This window comes from Pollicipes pollicipes, unplaced genomic scaffold (assembly GCF_011947565.3).
Source record: "Pollicipes pollicipes isolate AB1234 unplaced genomic scaffold, Ppol_2.1 Scaffold_6052;HRSCAF=7182_pilon_pilon_pilon, whole genome shotgun sequence".
NCBI lineage: Eukaryota > Metazoa > Arthropoda > Thecostraca > Pollicipedomorpha > Pollicipedidae > Pollicipes > Pollicipes pollicipes.
This window is the reverse complement of record NW_023596805.1, coordinates 6753378-6770658: the sequence shown is the minus strand read 5'-3', so window position 1 is coordinate 6770658 and position 17281 is coordinate 6753378. Positions and strand designations below refer to the sequence as shown.

Sequence of the window (17281 nt, the reverse complement as noted above, 5' to 3'; positions counted from 1 at the left end):
GCTTGCTATCAAAGCATAAAATTCTCCTTATTGTCGCCGTCCTTTCTCCATTTTGTCTTCATTCGCTTCGTTTACCTCTTTTCCCTCATTTGCTCTCTCCAATTCCGCATAAACTGTAGATGTATGCGTCGAACAGATAACTTTGTCGCCTATCTCGGTGACTATGGTAAGGGGGAGAGTAAGCGATAAAGCACTCTGGGACAGGTGCACAGGCTTAAATGAAAGTTGCCGACTATTTAGGATTCCCCAGGGACAATAGAGTAAATCAGTGCCAGGTTCAGAGCTTCTGTATGCTTTGTGTGACCGTTAACTCCGACTTTGTTATTCTCTGCCTGTGAGCCGTTAATTTCTTTCCGCTACACCTCAGCCTTTTAAAGCACCTGAACAGCGCCTAGCGTTTTATCAGCTGTGCAGCTGTCACGTGATCTTGTTCGCCGAGGACTTTCACAGCGTGAACCGGAACACGTCTCCTCGTATCGCAGCTGAGAGCCAGCCGCGTGACTCTGGTCAGTCGGTGGGACGCGGGACATTCTGTTTACAGTGCTGTCGTGTCGGCGTTTCAGATGCCGCCGCCAGCACCATAGTGGTTCCGGCCCATTTTGTGACCCTGAACACCACCAGCGGACGACACCCGTGTCAGCGCACGTGCAGCCGCTTCGAGAAGCCGAAGACGTGCTACTACCACTTCAGCATGGAGTACTATTACACTCTGTCGAAGGTGAGGGCGTCTTTGGAGCTGGGGACGGGGCGAATAAATCTTAAAGGGAGAGCACTCGCGATGACGCTTCTGTCCGGAGCACAATGCAAAAAGCGAAAAAAATCTGTTGATTTTGGTGAGTTTCGCACAGAATGGTTTTATCTTGTGCTCTTTTCAGGCATGCGTTTAAGTTGTGTGTCAGATTTTCCTGAAGATGTTACCCGATCTACTGACGAATTAGAAAAGTAGGCGAAATTTCAAAGTCCTTCGTCCGCGGATTAGAAAAGCGCAAGCTGTAGTTTCGCTTTTGATAATGGTATAATGGAGCCACAACATGGAGCCATAAATAAATATGGAGCCATATTTGGTCCCTGATTTCTCAACCCAGAAACGGTTTTCAAGCTGGATATGAATATTTATATCCCATAACATCAAGGAAAGCCCTACGATGTGTGCGCAACCCAAAAGTGTCCCAACTCAACACGCGGCTTTGTTTGTGTGGCTTTGATTCGTGTCACGCACGAGTCGGAACAGCAGCGCCGCGGCGGCGATGCATGACCTTGGTCCCGTGACCTTCACCTCCGCTGCACATCTCAAGTGGCGGCATTCCAAAATCAAAGGCGAGCAAGTGCGCCTCCGCGAATGCTGTGGTTGTTGCTCGGTGAGTGAGCGAACAGAGCGTTGCCAGCCTGTTGCCAGCCGCAGAGCACGAACAAAGTTCGCAGACGTGTGCCAAAGCGTCTCTCAGGCACGATCGAAGGATCGGCTGTTTGTGTGGCCCGGGGGACTTCTCTCCGAGCACATACAGATGAGACACGGGACAATGCCTGAAGCTTCTGAAACCGGTTTACAGTGCTGCTGCGCAGTGGCTCGCCCTCGGACAGTCAGCACCAGACTCGAGGGAACTGTGCGCCCTTTTAAAGGACAGTTCATTCGATGTGCGACAGGTTATCGTCCGCAATCACGGAGGTGATTGGGATTGCGCGCAATCCCAAAACACGGACGGTACAGCAAGCAGCGTTCGTATGTTCCAGGTATAGACAAGCTCAGACGACTAAATTCGACGAACCGGGAATAATCCGAAATCAACGGAGATAAAGCGCTGTTATTGGTGCTTACATTGCACTGAACCCGACGGGTCGTGACGCAACAGGTCGCGACCAGGTTGCGACCTGTTGCCCAACAGGTTGTGACGCGGTAGGTGACCACATAACGAAACTCCCACTGCGCAGCCATCTTCCAGTTAAAAAATGGTTCACACCGCGCCGCGGTTCAGACGTTTTTCCCCGAAACCCCAGCCCGCCTGGTCGGTACCTTCAACTTCCTACGTCACATATACTACACAGACGGTGATGCTCATCAGCCAGCCGCCCGGCATCCTCGCGCGCACCGTCACACTGGGTTTCTAGAGCAGGCAGCTACCGTCAGCTGGCGAGCGTGACGGAGCGCCCTTGCCCCCCCCCCCCCCCCCACCCCACCCCCGGATAGCTCCCGTGGCCGCGTAAATGACGGCTGGCTCATCGATGAGGGTAAATCTTGGCGTTTTTGGGCCGTAGTTTAGGCAAGTTCGCAGCATTAGTCTTGTTGATGGGATAATAAACGGTTGCCAGAGTGCCGAGGATGTTAGGCAAAAGTTGAAATGGCATCAAAGTATGACGTGAACCTAACGCAGTAATAATTTATCGCAGTTTTGTTGCTGAAGATGTCCTGTGTCAGTTGTGATCAAATACGTCTGAATATATTTCGGAACAACTTTTACTATATCATTGAGAATTAAGTTGTGCTAGAGGTGTTAAATTTAGTAACGCAGCGTAACCGCATTCGGAAAGGTGTGCACTTACACCCTTCTCATTTGCTTCACACTCAAGAGCATTTGCAAAAAGTTACCAAAAAAAAAAACATAAGAAAGAATACCAGCGCAAGGAAGACTTAATAATCGTTCAGCTGTAGTGCATCATTGACGTTAAAATTCATTGACAACACATCTTTTATCTGTTAACAATCATACATTTATCTGTCGTATCTGTGACATAGGTGGAGAGCCGATGAACGCATCAGGAGAGTTCTGTTGTGGATGAGGCTGGAAATGGCTTGAAATTGCTCGCACGTAGCCATGCTGCTCCCCAATTAAAACACATTCAAAGCTTTACCTCACGTCTAGAGTGGCCTGTCAACAGGACCGCTTCACGTTGAAATGGAATTGTCATTGCTGGTGTGTAGGTGCCAGACATCGTGTCAGGAATAAATGAGGTAAATGTGTGAGTGAATATGTGTATATATTTTTTCGTGATCTGGGGTGGCCGGGCCAGACTTGAAGCCAACTCCCTTTGAAAAGCAGTCTCTGGTTCCAATCCTGAAAATTTTTGTGGCTCTTAGGTTTTTGACATCACAAAGTTTGTGCATGTTAACTGCCTGTGCGATGCCGATATTAGAAGTGAGAAACAAGACTAAGGCGGTGTTGTCGCGCATTTGATTCCTGGGTAAAGTTGAACACTGTGTAAGGGCCAAGTGCGGTGTGTGGTGTCGCAATGACTTAAGGAAGCCAACCGGAATCCTTCGGGAAGAGTTTGAAACGAAAGTAGTCTTCGGGGTTACGCCGAGCCTAACCTGGGTCTTTTGGAGGTACGCCTGGCCTAAAAACCGTAGGCCTCTTGGAGGGACGCCAACTGAAGCCAGTGTGCGAGATGTAGGACTGAAGACCTTCTCGATGATGATGGAGCGCTGACCAGCAGCAGCGAAGGAAAGGCCGGTATTTTCTGCAAATTCTCTGCCAGCGTTTTCACCGACGAAGGGACTTCCCCTGTGCCTGTGATGCCTTGTAATTTTCAAGGACCGTTTCTAGAAGATGTGGACATTTCTACTCAGGTGGTTGCAAATAAATTGATATCACTGAAGCCATCTAGCGCCCCTGGACCAGACGATCCTACCCCAGCTTCCTCGTGAGTCTGCTGACGTCCTGGCAGTACCTTTGAGCATGTTGTTCCGAAAAGCATTGGCATGCGGAAGACTTTCCCAAGGGTGTGGGCTTGGTGAGGTAGTCCCGATCTTTAAGACTTCAAACCGACTTGTTTCTGATCTTCACGCTGGCGAATAGGTTCAAATTATTTCGCACAGCCTGTTTAAAAGTGATTCAGATATGCATGGCGTCATTGAAATATTACACAAACACCGCCATCTCAATGGCCACGTAGTGCTCAAGGTCAAGAAAAAAGAGATCGTCGCATTATTCGTGTGTGGCGTACGTCAGCAAGATTCGGAGCATCAATGGACAGCAGTTGGTCTTTAGCCAGTTAAATGTGGTGCGGGAATGTTTTGAACTCGACTCACTTTCTGTGTCACATGGTGTAGGAATTTGGGCAGTTGTAATGGAAATGAGACTGGAAATTGAATAACTTAAGAATCGCACCGTGGCCGAATATGTCAATGCGAATATAAATATAGAATGACGGACAAATATGCACGCATGTGACAAGAAAGGGCCACCATAAGCGCACATCACGAAATCCGGGTTCAGTAAACACGCACCACTTACAAGACACCTGTCGGCAACTTGAAATACTGTAAGTAAGTCAGCCCGTCCGCTACAGTTGCAATTCAGAGACGGCCAGTCTGGCATCGACTTTGACGTAAAATCGCTCCTCGACGTAATCAAACGGTGGCATATTGGGAACCAAATGCACTAGCCATGGTGAAATCTGGTTGTCTACAGGAGTTTTTCAACTCAAAACCACACCGAAAGTTACGAGTGAAATTTGCAAAGCTGCTGATCATAGCTGATGCTTGCTTCAATATTTTCAAATACGGAACACACCCTTCAACTGAACGTTGATTGGTTGCCGCGGACGCGCAGTCATGGAGCGTGCAGACGCGGCGTTTTCGAACCTCGAACCTTGCGGCACCCGCGCGGCGCAGAGGCATGCCTGCGCCATTTCTGTCCTTTTATCCAATTGCGGGTATCGCTAACGAGCTGAAGTGTTGTTATAAGGCGTTGCTAAGCTGAAACATCCACAAAGGATGTAGGTGAGACGAAACTTTGCGTTTATGAACGTATCGTCCCATAGGTGGAGGAGTGTCTCAGAAAGCAAGGGTTCCGACACCAATTTTAACGTCATTTCTTTCCATGCGAGGTCACCACGAGGTTAATGCTCAGCATCCTAAGAGAGTGGTGGTGCTATGGCACCCGCCGCTTTGGCGCCTTTAGATCATACAAACAAAGGCACGCTTACGCTGGTCAGTGCGTAAGCCTACTTTGCCGAAATTTTGAGTCATTCTGGCAACCCTCCCAATATGCTACGTAAACACGGTTAGCAGTATCACTAGACTTCTTGTCTCGTTTCCGAACCAACATTCACGTGCCTCAGAAACAGTCTCCACGGCTCTAACGCATGACTAGTGTCACAAAAAACACCCCGTTCGTGGTTCCACAGGCATGTTTCGGCTGTCCCGGAAACAGTACGGACTGTCAGCGTCCTCACTGCGTGGCGGCTGACGGTCGGCGGCGAGGACTGGTCACCGTCAACCGTCAGATGCCCGGTCCCCCTATAGAGGTGAGGAGTGAGGACTGCATAGAAGTGAGGAGTGAGGATTGGCTACCGTGGGATGCTTGGCCCGGGTATGGGGGTGAGATAGAACTGAAACCATGTCATCGTCAATTATAAGGCACCTGGCGATTCCAGTGAGAAAGATATCAGTCAGCCATATTCTTTGTCGATCTGTACCTCGGCGGACACTTGATGATTCTCTCGTGCTCTTGGTCCTCAGGGGAACAAGCTGCTCCTCAAGTGCTCCTCTCGTGCTCTGAACGATGTGTTTCTCTCTCTCAGGTGTGTCATGAGGACACGGTGGTGGTGGACCTGGAGAACCACCTGGGCAGTGACACTTCCAGCATCCACTGGCATGGCTTGCATCAGCGAGGCAGTCAGTTCATGGACGGGGTGCCACACGTGACTCAGTGCCCCCAGTTGCCGGGCACCGTGTTCCGATACACCTTCCGTGCCGAAAACCCCGGAACCCACTTCTGGCACTCCCACTCCGGTGAGAGAGGGCTCTGGTACTCACACTCCGGTGAGAGAGAGAGCTCTGGTACTTCAACACTCCAGTGAAGAAAAGAGAGAGAGAAGAGATATAGAGAGGAGAGAGAGAGAGAGAGAGAGAGAGAGAGAGAGAGAGAGAGAGAGAGAGAGAGAGAGAGAGAGAGATAGAGAGAGAGGAGAGAGAGAGAGAGAGAGAGAGAGAAAGAAGAAGAGAGGAGAGAGAGAGAGAGAGATAGAGAGAGAGAGAGAGAGGAGAGGAGGACAGAGAGGAGAGAGAGAGAGAGCAGAGTAGAGAGAGGAGAGAGAGGAGAGAGGAGAGGAGAGAGAGAGAGAGAGAGAGAGAGAGAGAGAGAGAGAGAGCTCTGGTACTCGCACTCGGACTAGAGATACTCAAACTCAGGTGCGAGAGAGGGTGTTGACCCGGGAATAAGGTGCTGTAGAGTCGGGGCGTTCATGCGTTGCGGAGAGTCGATAACTCAGTTGCGTGCACAAAGCTTTTGTAAGTGGTGGGATCAGGCGGGATGGTTTAGGTTAGCGTGGATAGGTTGGTGGGTCCTCACTGAAACGGTTGCCCTACCGTCCAGGAAATCACCTATGCCTGTCTTTGACTCCCACCTCTGCCTTGGTGTCTGTCATGGAACGGTTCACACCTCTGCCGTAGTGTCCGTCATTGAACGGCTCACACCTCTGCCGTGGTGTACGTCACCGAACGGCCCACACCTCTGCCGTGGTGTCCGTCGTCGAACGGCTCACACCCGTGCCATGGTGTCCGTCATCGAACGGCTCACACCTCCGTCGTGGTTGTGTGAGCCTGTCTCCACGGCCGTGGCCTGAGCCCGCGTTTGGCGGCGTCGACAGGTTTCCAGAGGTCGGACGGGGCGTACGGCGCGCTGACCATCCGCATGCCCCGCGAGCTGGACCTGCACGGCGCGCTTTTCGACACGGACCTGCCGGAGCACAAGATCCTTCTCTCTGACTGGCTCAAGGAGCTGGCCGTGGAGAGGTATGTAACCGGGTGTGGTTGGAAGGCGAACGGAACGACCAGTGACGGCGGGCGCCAGCTGTCGGTCTGACTGGAGCTGGCCCATGGCCAGGCACTACGACGGCTGAGCGTCTGTGGTGATGCATGTTTTCTGATACACGGTTTGCAGTCACGCAAAGAAGAACCAGACGCATCGCGCACTCTTCCTAGAAGTTCTGCCATGGACGATGCGACGGTCACGCATGCGCAGTAAAATCAGATGCGCGTTTGGAAGTCAACTGCCGGCTCGGTCGACACTTCAGTCGATCCCTGGCCGACTACGGAGCAGTACTGACATTCCGGCCTCCACCTGAAAGCCGACACGCAATACCGCATGCGAGTGACCTTGGCCGACCTTCCAAGCCCGGCGCACACAGAGCCCTGGAATTATTAATAGGCTTCGTCGAGCTACTGTCCTTATATGTCTGTCGGCCAGGTGTCAGCGCTAGGCGGGTGCTCACACCACGCCGCCGGGGAAGAGTAGCTAGTTGCATCACCGCTCTTCCTAGGTGATGCGATTTATTGCATCGGTTAATGTATGTGTATTCAGGTGGTGCCTTCAGGATTCAGGGAGTGGATTGCTTACAGCGATTTACAAACCCATTATGTTCATGAGCCATGTGGAAAATATTGATGGACTTCAAGGAAAGTTGGAGAGGCCATGTGTGCTGAGCTGCCCACAGTGGAGTTCATTCATCACGGAGCATATTCTCACTTGAGATATGAACCACTCATCGCGTTAGCGCATGCATGATGACCATTGGAAACCTGTGCTCACTTTTGTTCACGATGTGACAGGTTTGTCTCTCACCACCACGCGCTGGGAACAAACAAACCGGAGACGATTCTGATCAACGGCCGGGGACGACCCGCCGGTCACCACCGGAACAGCTCCCACACGCCGCTCACTGAGTATGTCGTCGATAAGGTGAGCAGTGGAGACGCAGCAGCCGGTTACGCGCCGTTACCCATTGTTGTTGTCGTCGTCGGGTGGGGGGGTCTTAACGACACACTCGGCTGCTGAGGCTCTATGATGTCGCCTGCCTCTCACCCTAGCGGGAAGGGCGGACACCGCGGGGAATCGAACCCTGTATCTCTGGTTTCTCAAACGCGCGGTGGGTAACGCAGATTCGTTAACCGGTACGTTATCGGTGTCATCGTCTTTGCCGTTCATCGACTACACTGAATAAAGGTGAGAAACGGGAATATGAACACTGGGCCACGCGGTAAGAAACGATTCAAGAACTGCTCACACATGCATACACTGCTCACTGAACACATCATCTGGGAGGTGAGCAACGACGACGTGACGCCGACCCACACACTCACTGCTCGCCGAGCAGGTCGTCGCGGAAGTGAGAAACAGTGACACGGGAACTTCTCATATTCCCTATGCACAGTCCTCTCGGCGGAAGGCACCAGCAGCAGTGATACCAACACGCATATTGTTAGCCTACTGTTATGGTATTGTCCTTCGGTTAGTAAGCCGGAGTAAATACTTACCAAGTGTCTGACGCTTGCACCGTTTCTCCGGCGGTGTTTTTTTTGGGGGGGGGGGGGCGAACACTTGCAGTCACTCTAGCTGCACTCTTCCTTCCCTAGCACTCACTTATGCTGTATTCAAGTCTGTCATGAACTGAGGATCAGAACTTTTAGTGTGACACAAGTCCGGACTGTGTTGCCCCTCCCTCCCCTCCCCCCTCCCCGCTGCCGAAGCGCGCGCTCGCCGCCGCCTGCCGAGGCGCTGCGTTTCACTCCGTGACCTCGTGACCTTCGCAGGGGCTGCGCCACCGCCTGAGGCTGGTTAGCAACGGAGTGATGAACTGCCCGCTGGAGGTGTCCGTGGACGGCCACCGCCTGACCGTGATCGCCTCGGACGGCAGCGATGTGGAGCCCGTGGAGAGTGAGTGCAGCCTGTGGAGAGTGGGTGGAGCCTGTGGAGAGTGAGTGCAGCCTGTGGAGAGTGAGTGGAGCCTGTGAGAGAGCGAGTGGAGCCTGTGGAGAGTGAGTGCAGCCTGTGGAGAGTGAGTGGAGCCTGTGGAGAGGGAGTGGAGCCTGTAGAGAGTGAGTGGAGCCTGTGGAGAGTGAGTGGAGCCTGTGGAGAGCGAGTGGAGCCCGTGGAGAGTGCGTAAAGCCCGTGGAGAGTGATTGGAGCTGGTGGAGAGCGAGTGGAGCCTGTAGAGGGCGAGTGCAGCCCGTGGAGACTGAGTGGAGCCCGTGGAGAGCGAGTGGAGCCCGCGAAGAGTACGTGAAGCTCGTGGAGAGTGAGCCGGTTCGCCGCCAGGCCGGCCGACTGCTGCCCGAAGCGGTCAGTGCCCTGGTCAAACGGCACACTGCAGGTCATGCTGGGCCATTCGGGATTTCCGGCGCACTCAGCTGCTGAGGCTGCATGACGTCACGAGCCTCTCGACCTGGCAGGGAGAGGGGGAACCGCGGGGAATCCAGTGCCGCACCTGTGGTCCATCAGGGGCGCAGTTCAACCACTACACTATCATTAACCAACACTGGCGAGCGGAAAATAGACGGGTCAGGCTGAGCGCGGTGTCCGATGTGCGCAAGCGTGCTCGTTATGTAGGGCCTCGTATCTACACCCGACAGTCACACAGATGTGAGTCAAGGATTGTCTGAGACGTGTCAGATGCCCTACTGGGCTCATTTCAAATGAATTCTGGGCCACGCTCCATGTGCTGTGCTTTCTCCACGTGACTCCTGTACTTGTGCAGTTGTTACTGCGAGAGGTGGCGAAGGGAATGCCCAGACTTCCCCGCTTCATACTCAGTGCTCAAAGCTCGGGTTTTCTCGCGTTCGCAGATGAGTTCGTTAGTCATGCAGCCACGCAAACCTTCAGAGACTGCGATGAATGCACAAGGGACAGTCATCCCATCATCACCTCATCATCATCAGCTTGTGCTTGGTGTGCCTTCGAAAAACAAACCGGTTGCTGACAGTGACCCGGACGTGCGCCATATTCGTCGACAGAACCACCAGCTGGGGTAGAATCGCATGCCATGCAATAGCGCACATTCCTAAAGCAGCTTCAAGGTGGTTTTGCATGATAGGCTTGTTTTTGTCGTGCTGCCGGCTCTTCTGTTTCTTCTGCTTCCCGCCGCACGTCGAAAGCACGTCAAAGGGAACCCATTGTTGGATGTCTGGCGCGAGCTCTGTTCTTTCGGTGGTGTGTTTTCTGCCGGGTCACGTGCTCCACGTGCGAGGCTGACCCCTGGCTGACCTCTGAGTGATGACGGTGCGTGAGGGCGCTTCCATCGGGCAGCTGTCAACACGCGCGGTGTCGCAATGTTCAGGTGGAGTTAGCAGACCGTGCAGTGTCGCAATGTGTAAGCGCGTTAGCGTACTCGTTGGTTGTGCGCGCCCGCCTGAAATCCTTGCGCTACAAGCTGGGTCGCGGCCTCCGGTCTCTCCCTCTGCTGTTTGTGCCATCACTGGCTGTCGTGGTCCGGTGTCACCATGTGCAGGTGGGCCCGTCGCGTCACGTGACATTTGTCACGGCCAACGAATGCTGTATGATCAAGTGACTGTTGTTTCGCGATGACTGTGGCAGTGCAGCGCCTTGGCAGCCGTCCATCGCTGATCACTTGTCTGCCCGGGACTCTCGCTCACTCAGCGGATCAGTGACGCAGTGACGTCACCGTCCCCAGCTGACTCCCTCGTCATCTACGCCGGCGAGCGGTATGACGTAATACTGCACGCCAACCAAGCACCGGGCGTCTATTGGCTGAAGGTCCGCGGCCTGATGGACTGCGACGAGCGTTTCAGCCTCGCTCACCAGGTGGCGGTGGTGCGATACAGGGGGTCGCCGCAGGTGGTACCCGAGCAGGAGATCGACTACTGGGCCACCAAACGCCCGGGCAAGGTCAGCAGTGCCCGGCGGATGGCAGGGACCAATCAGGCGGGCGCGCGGCTACTACAGATCGCTGATTCGCTCCGCTGCTGGCTGCGAGGGCCGCGTTCCCCATTGGCGAAGAAGCCACCTGAGTTGCTGCCTATGACGTCGCAAGTGCTTACGTCATACACAAGCAACTATTCTCCAAACCGTAGGAACTGCCATGACGCACTTACCTCTGACGTCATAGGTTGCAACTTGTGGACGACGTTTGGTAATTAGCAACTCAGCCCTTCTGATCCGAGGATGATTGTGGCACACATTGCTCGTCGTGTATGGAGTGCACGCATACGTTGTCTGCCGGCTCTTGCGTCAGGATATAAGCGGTGTGTTTGTCGCTCCGCAATACCCGCGCAGATTTCGGCGATTTACCCTTCGGCGAACACACGTCGGTTATCATTGGCGGCGATTACTATTAGATTGCGGCGATTTACGACGAACACACTGCAAGTCATCGGACTCGCACACCGCATCAGCTACCCTCTGGGCGGATGATCGATCCTTGTCATGCTGCGTCACAGGATCAGGCGTGTCTTGCTGATAGCCAGGGGCGGATCGAGCCAGTTGTTTTTTTTGGGGGGGGGGGCAACCGTTCGTCGCCAGCTGGCTGGTGTGGGATCCGAGGTCCAGTGCATGGTGCCTCTCGCGAGTACCTAGTAGGGACACCATTCAAAACCGAAAAAGCACCGAAATGCTTTTGAATCTTAAACAGAGGTTAAAACAGTTAAAACAGTTAAAGTTAAAACAGACGGTAAGTAGACGAAACTTCTATGAAGTTCTGGGAATGTTTTTTTTTGGGGGGGGGCAAAACATACATACTCTCAGAGGTTTTGGGGGGAGGCCATGGCCCCGTGCCCAGCCCCCCCCAGGATCCGCCTATGCTGATGGCGGGTTAGCCGCCGCAGAGCCGCAGCTACCCTGCAGAACTCTCGTGTCGGGTGCTACAATGTCAGGCTGGCGAGGGTGCTGCGCGAACCCCTGGCCTCTGAACCGGCAGTCTCTTGCGCGCGCGGATTGCGTGTTCTGCACCGCAGTTGCCCTTGCCGGGCATGGGGGTTTACGTACGCTTTGTTGCCGGGGACATGAAGAATGCCACGATCAATACCTCTCCATGACCCTCCAGCGTCCCAGTGCGTGCAGAAGGAGCAGTACCACATCGTCATATTTTTTAAGTAGTTACTACTTATAATGACAGGCACTACGACAGGAAATTGCTCAAGTCGTTCAGTGTGAAGCTCAAACTCATCTGCCAAAAAGCACAGTTCGCTGCTGTCTTTTATTCTCAAATCCTTGTAATCCAGCACGTCTATTCACGCTCAAATCTCTGACCGTCGGTGTTGTTCAGTTCGGTACGTGGCCGCGACTTTTCTCCACCGCCGCGCCGCGTGTGCCGCCATTTCCCCCAAAAGCGTGCGGGAGGTACGTGTCCCTTTTGTAAGCCGGTGCTCACAATGGCGGCTCCGTGATCGCTGGCCCGGTCACAGGCGTCACGCGCGCGCTAGCAGGTGACGGCGCACGAGCTGGGTCACGTGACCGTCCTGGGTTGCAAAAGACCTTATAGACTCGCGGGCGCCGAGCTGAACTGGCGCAGAGGGCCGCGAGGTCACGGTTTGGTTCTTACATACATGTGGCTGAGATTGAACGCACAGCTGTGGTAAATGCTAGGTCAACAAGTTTGAGTCGATCAAGGGCAGGCTTTGTAGATCGTTTGGCGGTGTTAAACGATGTGCTATGTGCGAAATGCAGGGAGCTCTTGCCTGTGTTTTAGTACTTGGATTGCGTACGTTGAGTTACGCGTATGGTGGGTTGTGCTGAGCTTAGATGAGTTGAGTTGAGTTGTGTTGAGCACGCGTAGGTGATGACGCATGCTCCTGATAGTTCTGACAACTCCCCTTTGACAAGCTCTTCACCCTTTCCTTTGTAGCTCGATTCGTACGTGGGGTTCTGGCTTCATCTCTGGTGATTAGAGAGCTACGACCGCTGTGTTGTGTTTCCAACAGCAACCACAACAAATTCACTCGCTCCTCAAAACACAGCATGTTCGCAGTGCACAATGCTGCCACATTCCTGGTTTTTATCGGACATAAAAGCATCAGGTATTGTTTCGATAAATGCGTGTTTCCGAATTATCAACCTAACTTATATCTCCATTCTCCTGATTTTTCCGAGGAATAAGGCAAATACTACCTGTCTTATCTACATGCTGTTTATCTCGGGACACCCCTCAGCGCAAGGAGCTAAACGAGACGCGTGCACCTCATTAGCCCAGCACCGCCGCGGCTGGCGGCGCTCGAGACGCGCGCCTGAGACGTGCGCCTCTCCTGCCGTTCCAGCAAGTGTCACCCTTCAACGACGCGGACCAGACGCCGGAGAAGGTGCCGGTGAGTGCGCTGACGGCGCTGGCGCTGGATGACGTCACGTCGGTTGAGCACGCCGACGTCAAGTTCTACCTGGACTACGACTTCAACCAAGTTGACAACAAGCACTTCCACGACGAGGAGCATTACTCCGTTTTCAGCGGTGAGAGCTGACGCACGCGGGGGAGGGAGGAAGTCTTGTGAGAGGTTAGCAGTTCGTGTGTAGAATTGTCGCCCGGTAGATGAGTCTATTCATCAATAACTTGTCGTCGTTGGTGCTTTACAACGCGCTCAGCTGCTGAGGTTATATAGGCTGCTGAGGCTGAGGCTGAGGCTGGGGCTGTTGAGGTTATAATGGCGTTGCCTGCCATTATAACCTGCCGCCCACCCCGACAGAAAAGGCGGGCGCCGCGGGGATTCGATGCACAAATGGTGCACACGGGCCTTATTGCTCCCCCCTCCTCATTGTTTTTCTTGTATCTCCATGGTGCACAAGTAGAAAATGTCAAGTTATCAAACATCAAGACAAGTCAGCAGAATTAATAACGCCGTGCTTGTCATGTTGTGCGCTGTACATCCTGGCATTCTGCCTGTTAGTAAAACCACTCACAAACCCCAGCCGATGAAAATTCTGACATGTAGTGTCAAAACAAAGCGTAACTCCGTCACCCGGCGCCTCATCCCGCAGTGGAGCACCACCTGCAGATGCTGACACCGCAGTTCAACAACATCTCGCTGCGGCTGCCGGTGGCGCCACCTTTAAGCCAGCCGGACGATCTGAGCGCCACCTGTAACTCGAGCACGGCGGGCGACTGTCAGCGCGAGTACTGCGAGTGCACGCACGTGCTCAACATCCCCCTGGGCGCCGTGGTCGAGCTGTTCTTCATCGATCGGGGTGAGCATCGGCCGTTCGGGAACATCCGCAGCGGCGAAGTTTGCAGCGAGCGCTTGGTCTTGAGGGTCTGCAGCGAGTGGGCCCTGTGTAGTGGGCGTGGCTTGGTACGTAGACTCATCACGGTCAAATAGCTCTCTCCACGTAGATTGTTGGTGACCACACTCAATCGCAGATTGTTGTAACTTGCCGTTATAATCACGGAGGTGTGAGTTTTGTTGCTTGAGTTGTTATCGCAGGCGTGTAATTGTTGTGGTTGTAATCACGAATTATCCAGATTGTTGGTAACTACGCGCAATCGCGGATCGATGTACGTTGACTTTGCAATCACGGAGGCGTAATTTCTGTCACTGTTATTGTAATCACGGAGGTTTTATTGTTGTAATGTTGGTCATGACTCACGCGGATCGTTGGCTATTTACATAATCTTGCCGCAGTTTGCCGCGTCAGTTTTTCAGCGGGCGTACTGAAGGTATTGCGGTATCTCCCACATCTGCACTGTGGTGCAGTTGCTTTGCATGTTCCACCTAGCTTTCGCGGGTCGCTACTGACAATGAATCTGGTTTCCTTCCTGTGAATTATTGTGTAATTCATGGGCACATGGAGTGCACAGGTCTTCGGTCCCGCACCCAGAGCTGTCCTCTCACGCATTATGGCTTCCGGTGCCTTGCGAAGCCGCCAATGGTCCCTAATGATCCGTCCCTCGGTATGTCCCGGTATACCACGCCAGGGGCTCATCTTTGCTTCCCCTTAGCCCTCACTTAGCAGGGTAGATCCCCTCACTTAGCAGGGTTCACCCGGTGACTATTGCCTTGTCAGTGTCAAGCTTCTGACCCTCCCCCAGCTGGTACACGTGACCGCCTTCCCCAGCCAGTTCGTCTGACCGCCTTCCCCAGCCAGTCCATCTGACCGCCTTCCCCAGCCAGTTCATCTGACCGCCTTCCCCAGCCGGTTCATCTAACCGCCTTCCCCAGCCAGTTCATCTGACCGCCTTCCCCAGCCAGTTCATCTGACCGCCTTCCCCAGCCAGTTCATCTAACCGCCTTCCCAGCCAGTTCATCTAACCGCTTCCCCAGCCAGTTCATCTGACCGCCTTCCCCAGCTAGTTCATCTGACCGCCTTCCCAGCCAGTTCATCTGACCGCCTTCCCCAGCCAGTTCATCTGACCGCCTTCCCCAGCCAGTTCATTTGACCGCCTTCCCCAGCTAGTTCATCTGACCGCCTTCCCCAGCCAGTTCATTTGACCGCCTTCCCCAGCCAGTTCATCTAACCGCCTTCCCCAGCCAGTTCAGTTAACCGCCTTCCCCAGCCAGTTCATCTGACCGCCTTCCCCAGCCAGTTCATTTGACCGCCTTCCCCAGCCAGTTCGTCTGACCGCCTCCGCCGGCAGGGTTCACCTATGACGCCAACCATCCCCTGCACCTGCACGGCTACGCCTTTCGCGTGGTGGCGATGGAGCGGCTGGGTCGCCAGGTGACGCGCCAGGCGGTGGTGGAGCGGGACCGGGCCGGCCTCGTGCCGCGCCGCCTCCACCGCGCACCGCTCAAGGACACGGTCACCGTACCCGACGGCGGGTACACGGCCGTCCGTTTCCACGCTACCAACCCGGGTACGTGGCGGAGGGAGGGCCATTGAGAGAGGATTGAAAGAGATTGAGAGCGATAATCAATCACGTTGAAGGAGGAGGAGAGGATTGGGGGTCAGTCCGGAGGCATCCGTCCTCGCTCACACCAGATGGGGCTGTCGGCGGTAGATCCCCTCTGATGCGGCATCATCCGCTTCGTCACGGGTCAAATGGAGTGAAACTGGAACACTCCAGGATGATGACGTGTTGCCAATCTGTACGGTTCTTCGTGGCAGCTTTATGGTAGTTCTAGAGGCGAAGTCACCAACACAGGTCGTTGCCATCCGGTTGGTTTCCTGTACAGCAATGGATTACCTTTGAAAACCTATATATATATATATATATATAGTGTGTGTGTGTGTGTGTGTGTGTGTGTGTGTGTGTGTGTGTGTGTGTGTGTGTGTGTGTGTGTGTGTGTGTGTGTGTGTGTGTGTGCGTGTGTGTGTGTGTGTATAGTTTCACGGCGCGTCAACCAACGTGGTTATCAGCGCCCGTCATTTGATAACCTAGTTTGTCTCCCCATGCTTATCACAAAATGCACCACCCACTGACCCGTGCGCGTATTTACTGTGCAGCCTACCGTCCGAACGGTTCCGCGTTACACTCCTGCCTGTAGCTGTTTGCGCCGCGGCGATCGCCAGTGCCAATAAATGTATTCGTGTTTGCACCGGCACGCAGCGTGAAGACGTTAAGAGTTGAATGCTATGGACGTTTTGTTCCAGGCTGGTGGCTTTTCCACTGTCACATGAACTTCCACGCCGAGGTTGGAATGGCAATTATCTTCCACGTTGGAGAGCGGGAACACCTGCCCAAAACGCCACGAGGCTTTCCAACGTGCGGCGGATTCATGCCGCACTACGAGTACAGCTCGTCGCCGGAAGAGGGCACTGACAAACGCCAGTCGGGCGCGGCGAACGTGACCGGTCCCCTTCTGTCTGTGTTGTGGTTGTCGCTGCTGACTTTGTTTGCGAGTGCCTTATGAACGGCTAGTATCGCGGTGCCATTACGCGTGCGTGACTTTGTCATAGGTATTTTAAGTGAACTGTACAAATGTATGCCTAACACCGGTGAGAGCTGTGCGTACCTAGTGCGACGTCGCGTTTTATATCCCATATGACCCGCATAATGTGCGTGTGCTAAAGCTTTCCTGTCGTGTCGGTTCTAAGGTGGTCCCGTCTTTGAATCGTCATGAAAGCAAGGCCACAGTCGTTCGGTTTATGAACATTAGTGTTTGGTGTTTGGTGGTGGCTTGGTGCCAAGGCGTTTGTAGGTAAACGTAACTTATTCGGAGATTTTGTGTGAATGGGCGAAAAAGCTCGTGTTATGATGCCTGTATTGTGTATTCCTGGTCGTAAAACACCTCGTTCGTAAATAACATTCCTTGAATGCGTATTGTATGTATTCATGAAACCATGTCTTGGCATGTGCCTTTGCTGGGAAGTCACGCACAGAGAGGAGAAAGAAAGGAAGAATGAGTCATGTAGAGAGAAAAAAGAAGGTAGAATAGGGTACGAAGGGAGGGAGAGGAGAGAGGAGGGAAGAAGAGGAGCGAGAGAGAGAAAGAGGGAGAAGAGAGGAGAGAGAGAAGAGAGAAGAGGAGGAGAGAGAGAGAGAGAGAGAGAGGAGCGAGAGAGAGAGAGAGAGAGAGAGAGAGAGAGAGATGAGGAGAGAGAGAGAAGAGAGAGAGAGAGAGACGAGAGAGAGAGAGAGAGAGAGAGAGAGAGAGAGAAGAGAGAGAAGAGAGAGAGGAGATAGG

At 53.6% G+C, this 17281-nt stretch overlaps 1 protein-coding gene across 2 annotated transcripts; it reads left to right on the top strand.

Annotated features, from left to right (window-relative positions):
* Window positions 1-569: 569 nt before the first annotated feature.
* LOC119104229 (laccase-1) lies at window positions 570-16934 on the top strand. 2 transcript variants are annotated; one of them, XM_037227897.1, is made up of 11 exons: window positions 570-718; window positions 5125-5244; window positions 5521-5731; window positions 6589-6733; window positions 7550-7679; window positions 8531-8654; window positions 10408-10622; window positions 12986-13172; window positions 13698-13904; window positions 15292-15510; window positions 16248-16934. In XM_037227897.1, exons 1-11 carry the CDS (start codon window positions 692-694, stop codon window positions 16505-16507), a joined length of 1845 nt encoding a protein of 614 aa, XP_037083792.1. In that variant the 5' UTR covers window positions 570-691; the 3' UTR covers window positions 16508-16934. The 2 variants fall into 2 exon arrangements, with proteins under 2 accessions (XP_037083792.1, XP_037083791.1); XM_037227896.1 differs by lacking the exon at window positions 570-718 and having other exon boundaries at window positions 4561-5244.
* Window positions 16935-17281: the final 347 nt, after the last annotated feature.

Bases quoted from the DNA above. Each gene is read 5' to 3' on its own strand.
- LOC119104229 (XM_037227896.1), top strand. From the start codon at position 5,083: ATGACTAGTGTCACAAAAAACACCCCGTTCGTGGTTCCACAGGCATGT. The intron at 5,732-6,588 runs GTGAGAGAGGGC...CGGCGTCGACAG, and splicing joins CTTCTGGCACTCCCACTCCG to GTTTCCAGAGGTCGGACGGG. The intron at 6,734-7,549 runs GTATGTAACCGG...ACGATGTGACAG, and splicing joins AAGGAGCTGGCCGTGGAGAG to GTTTGTCTCTCACCACCACG.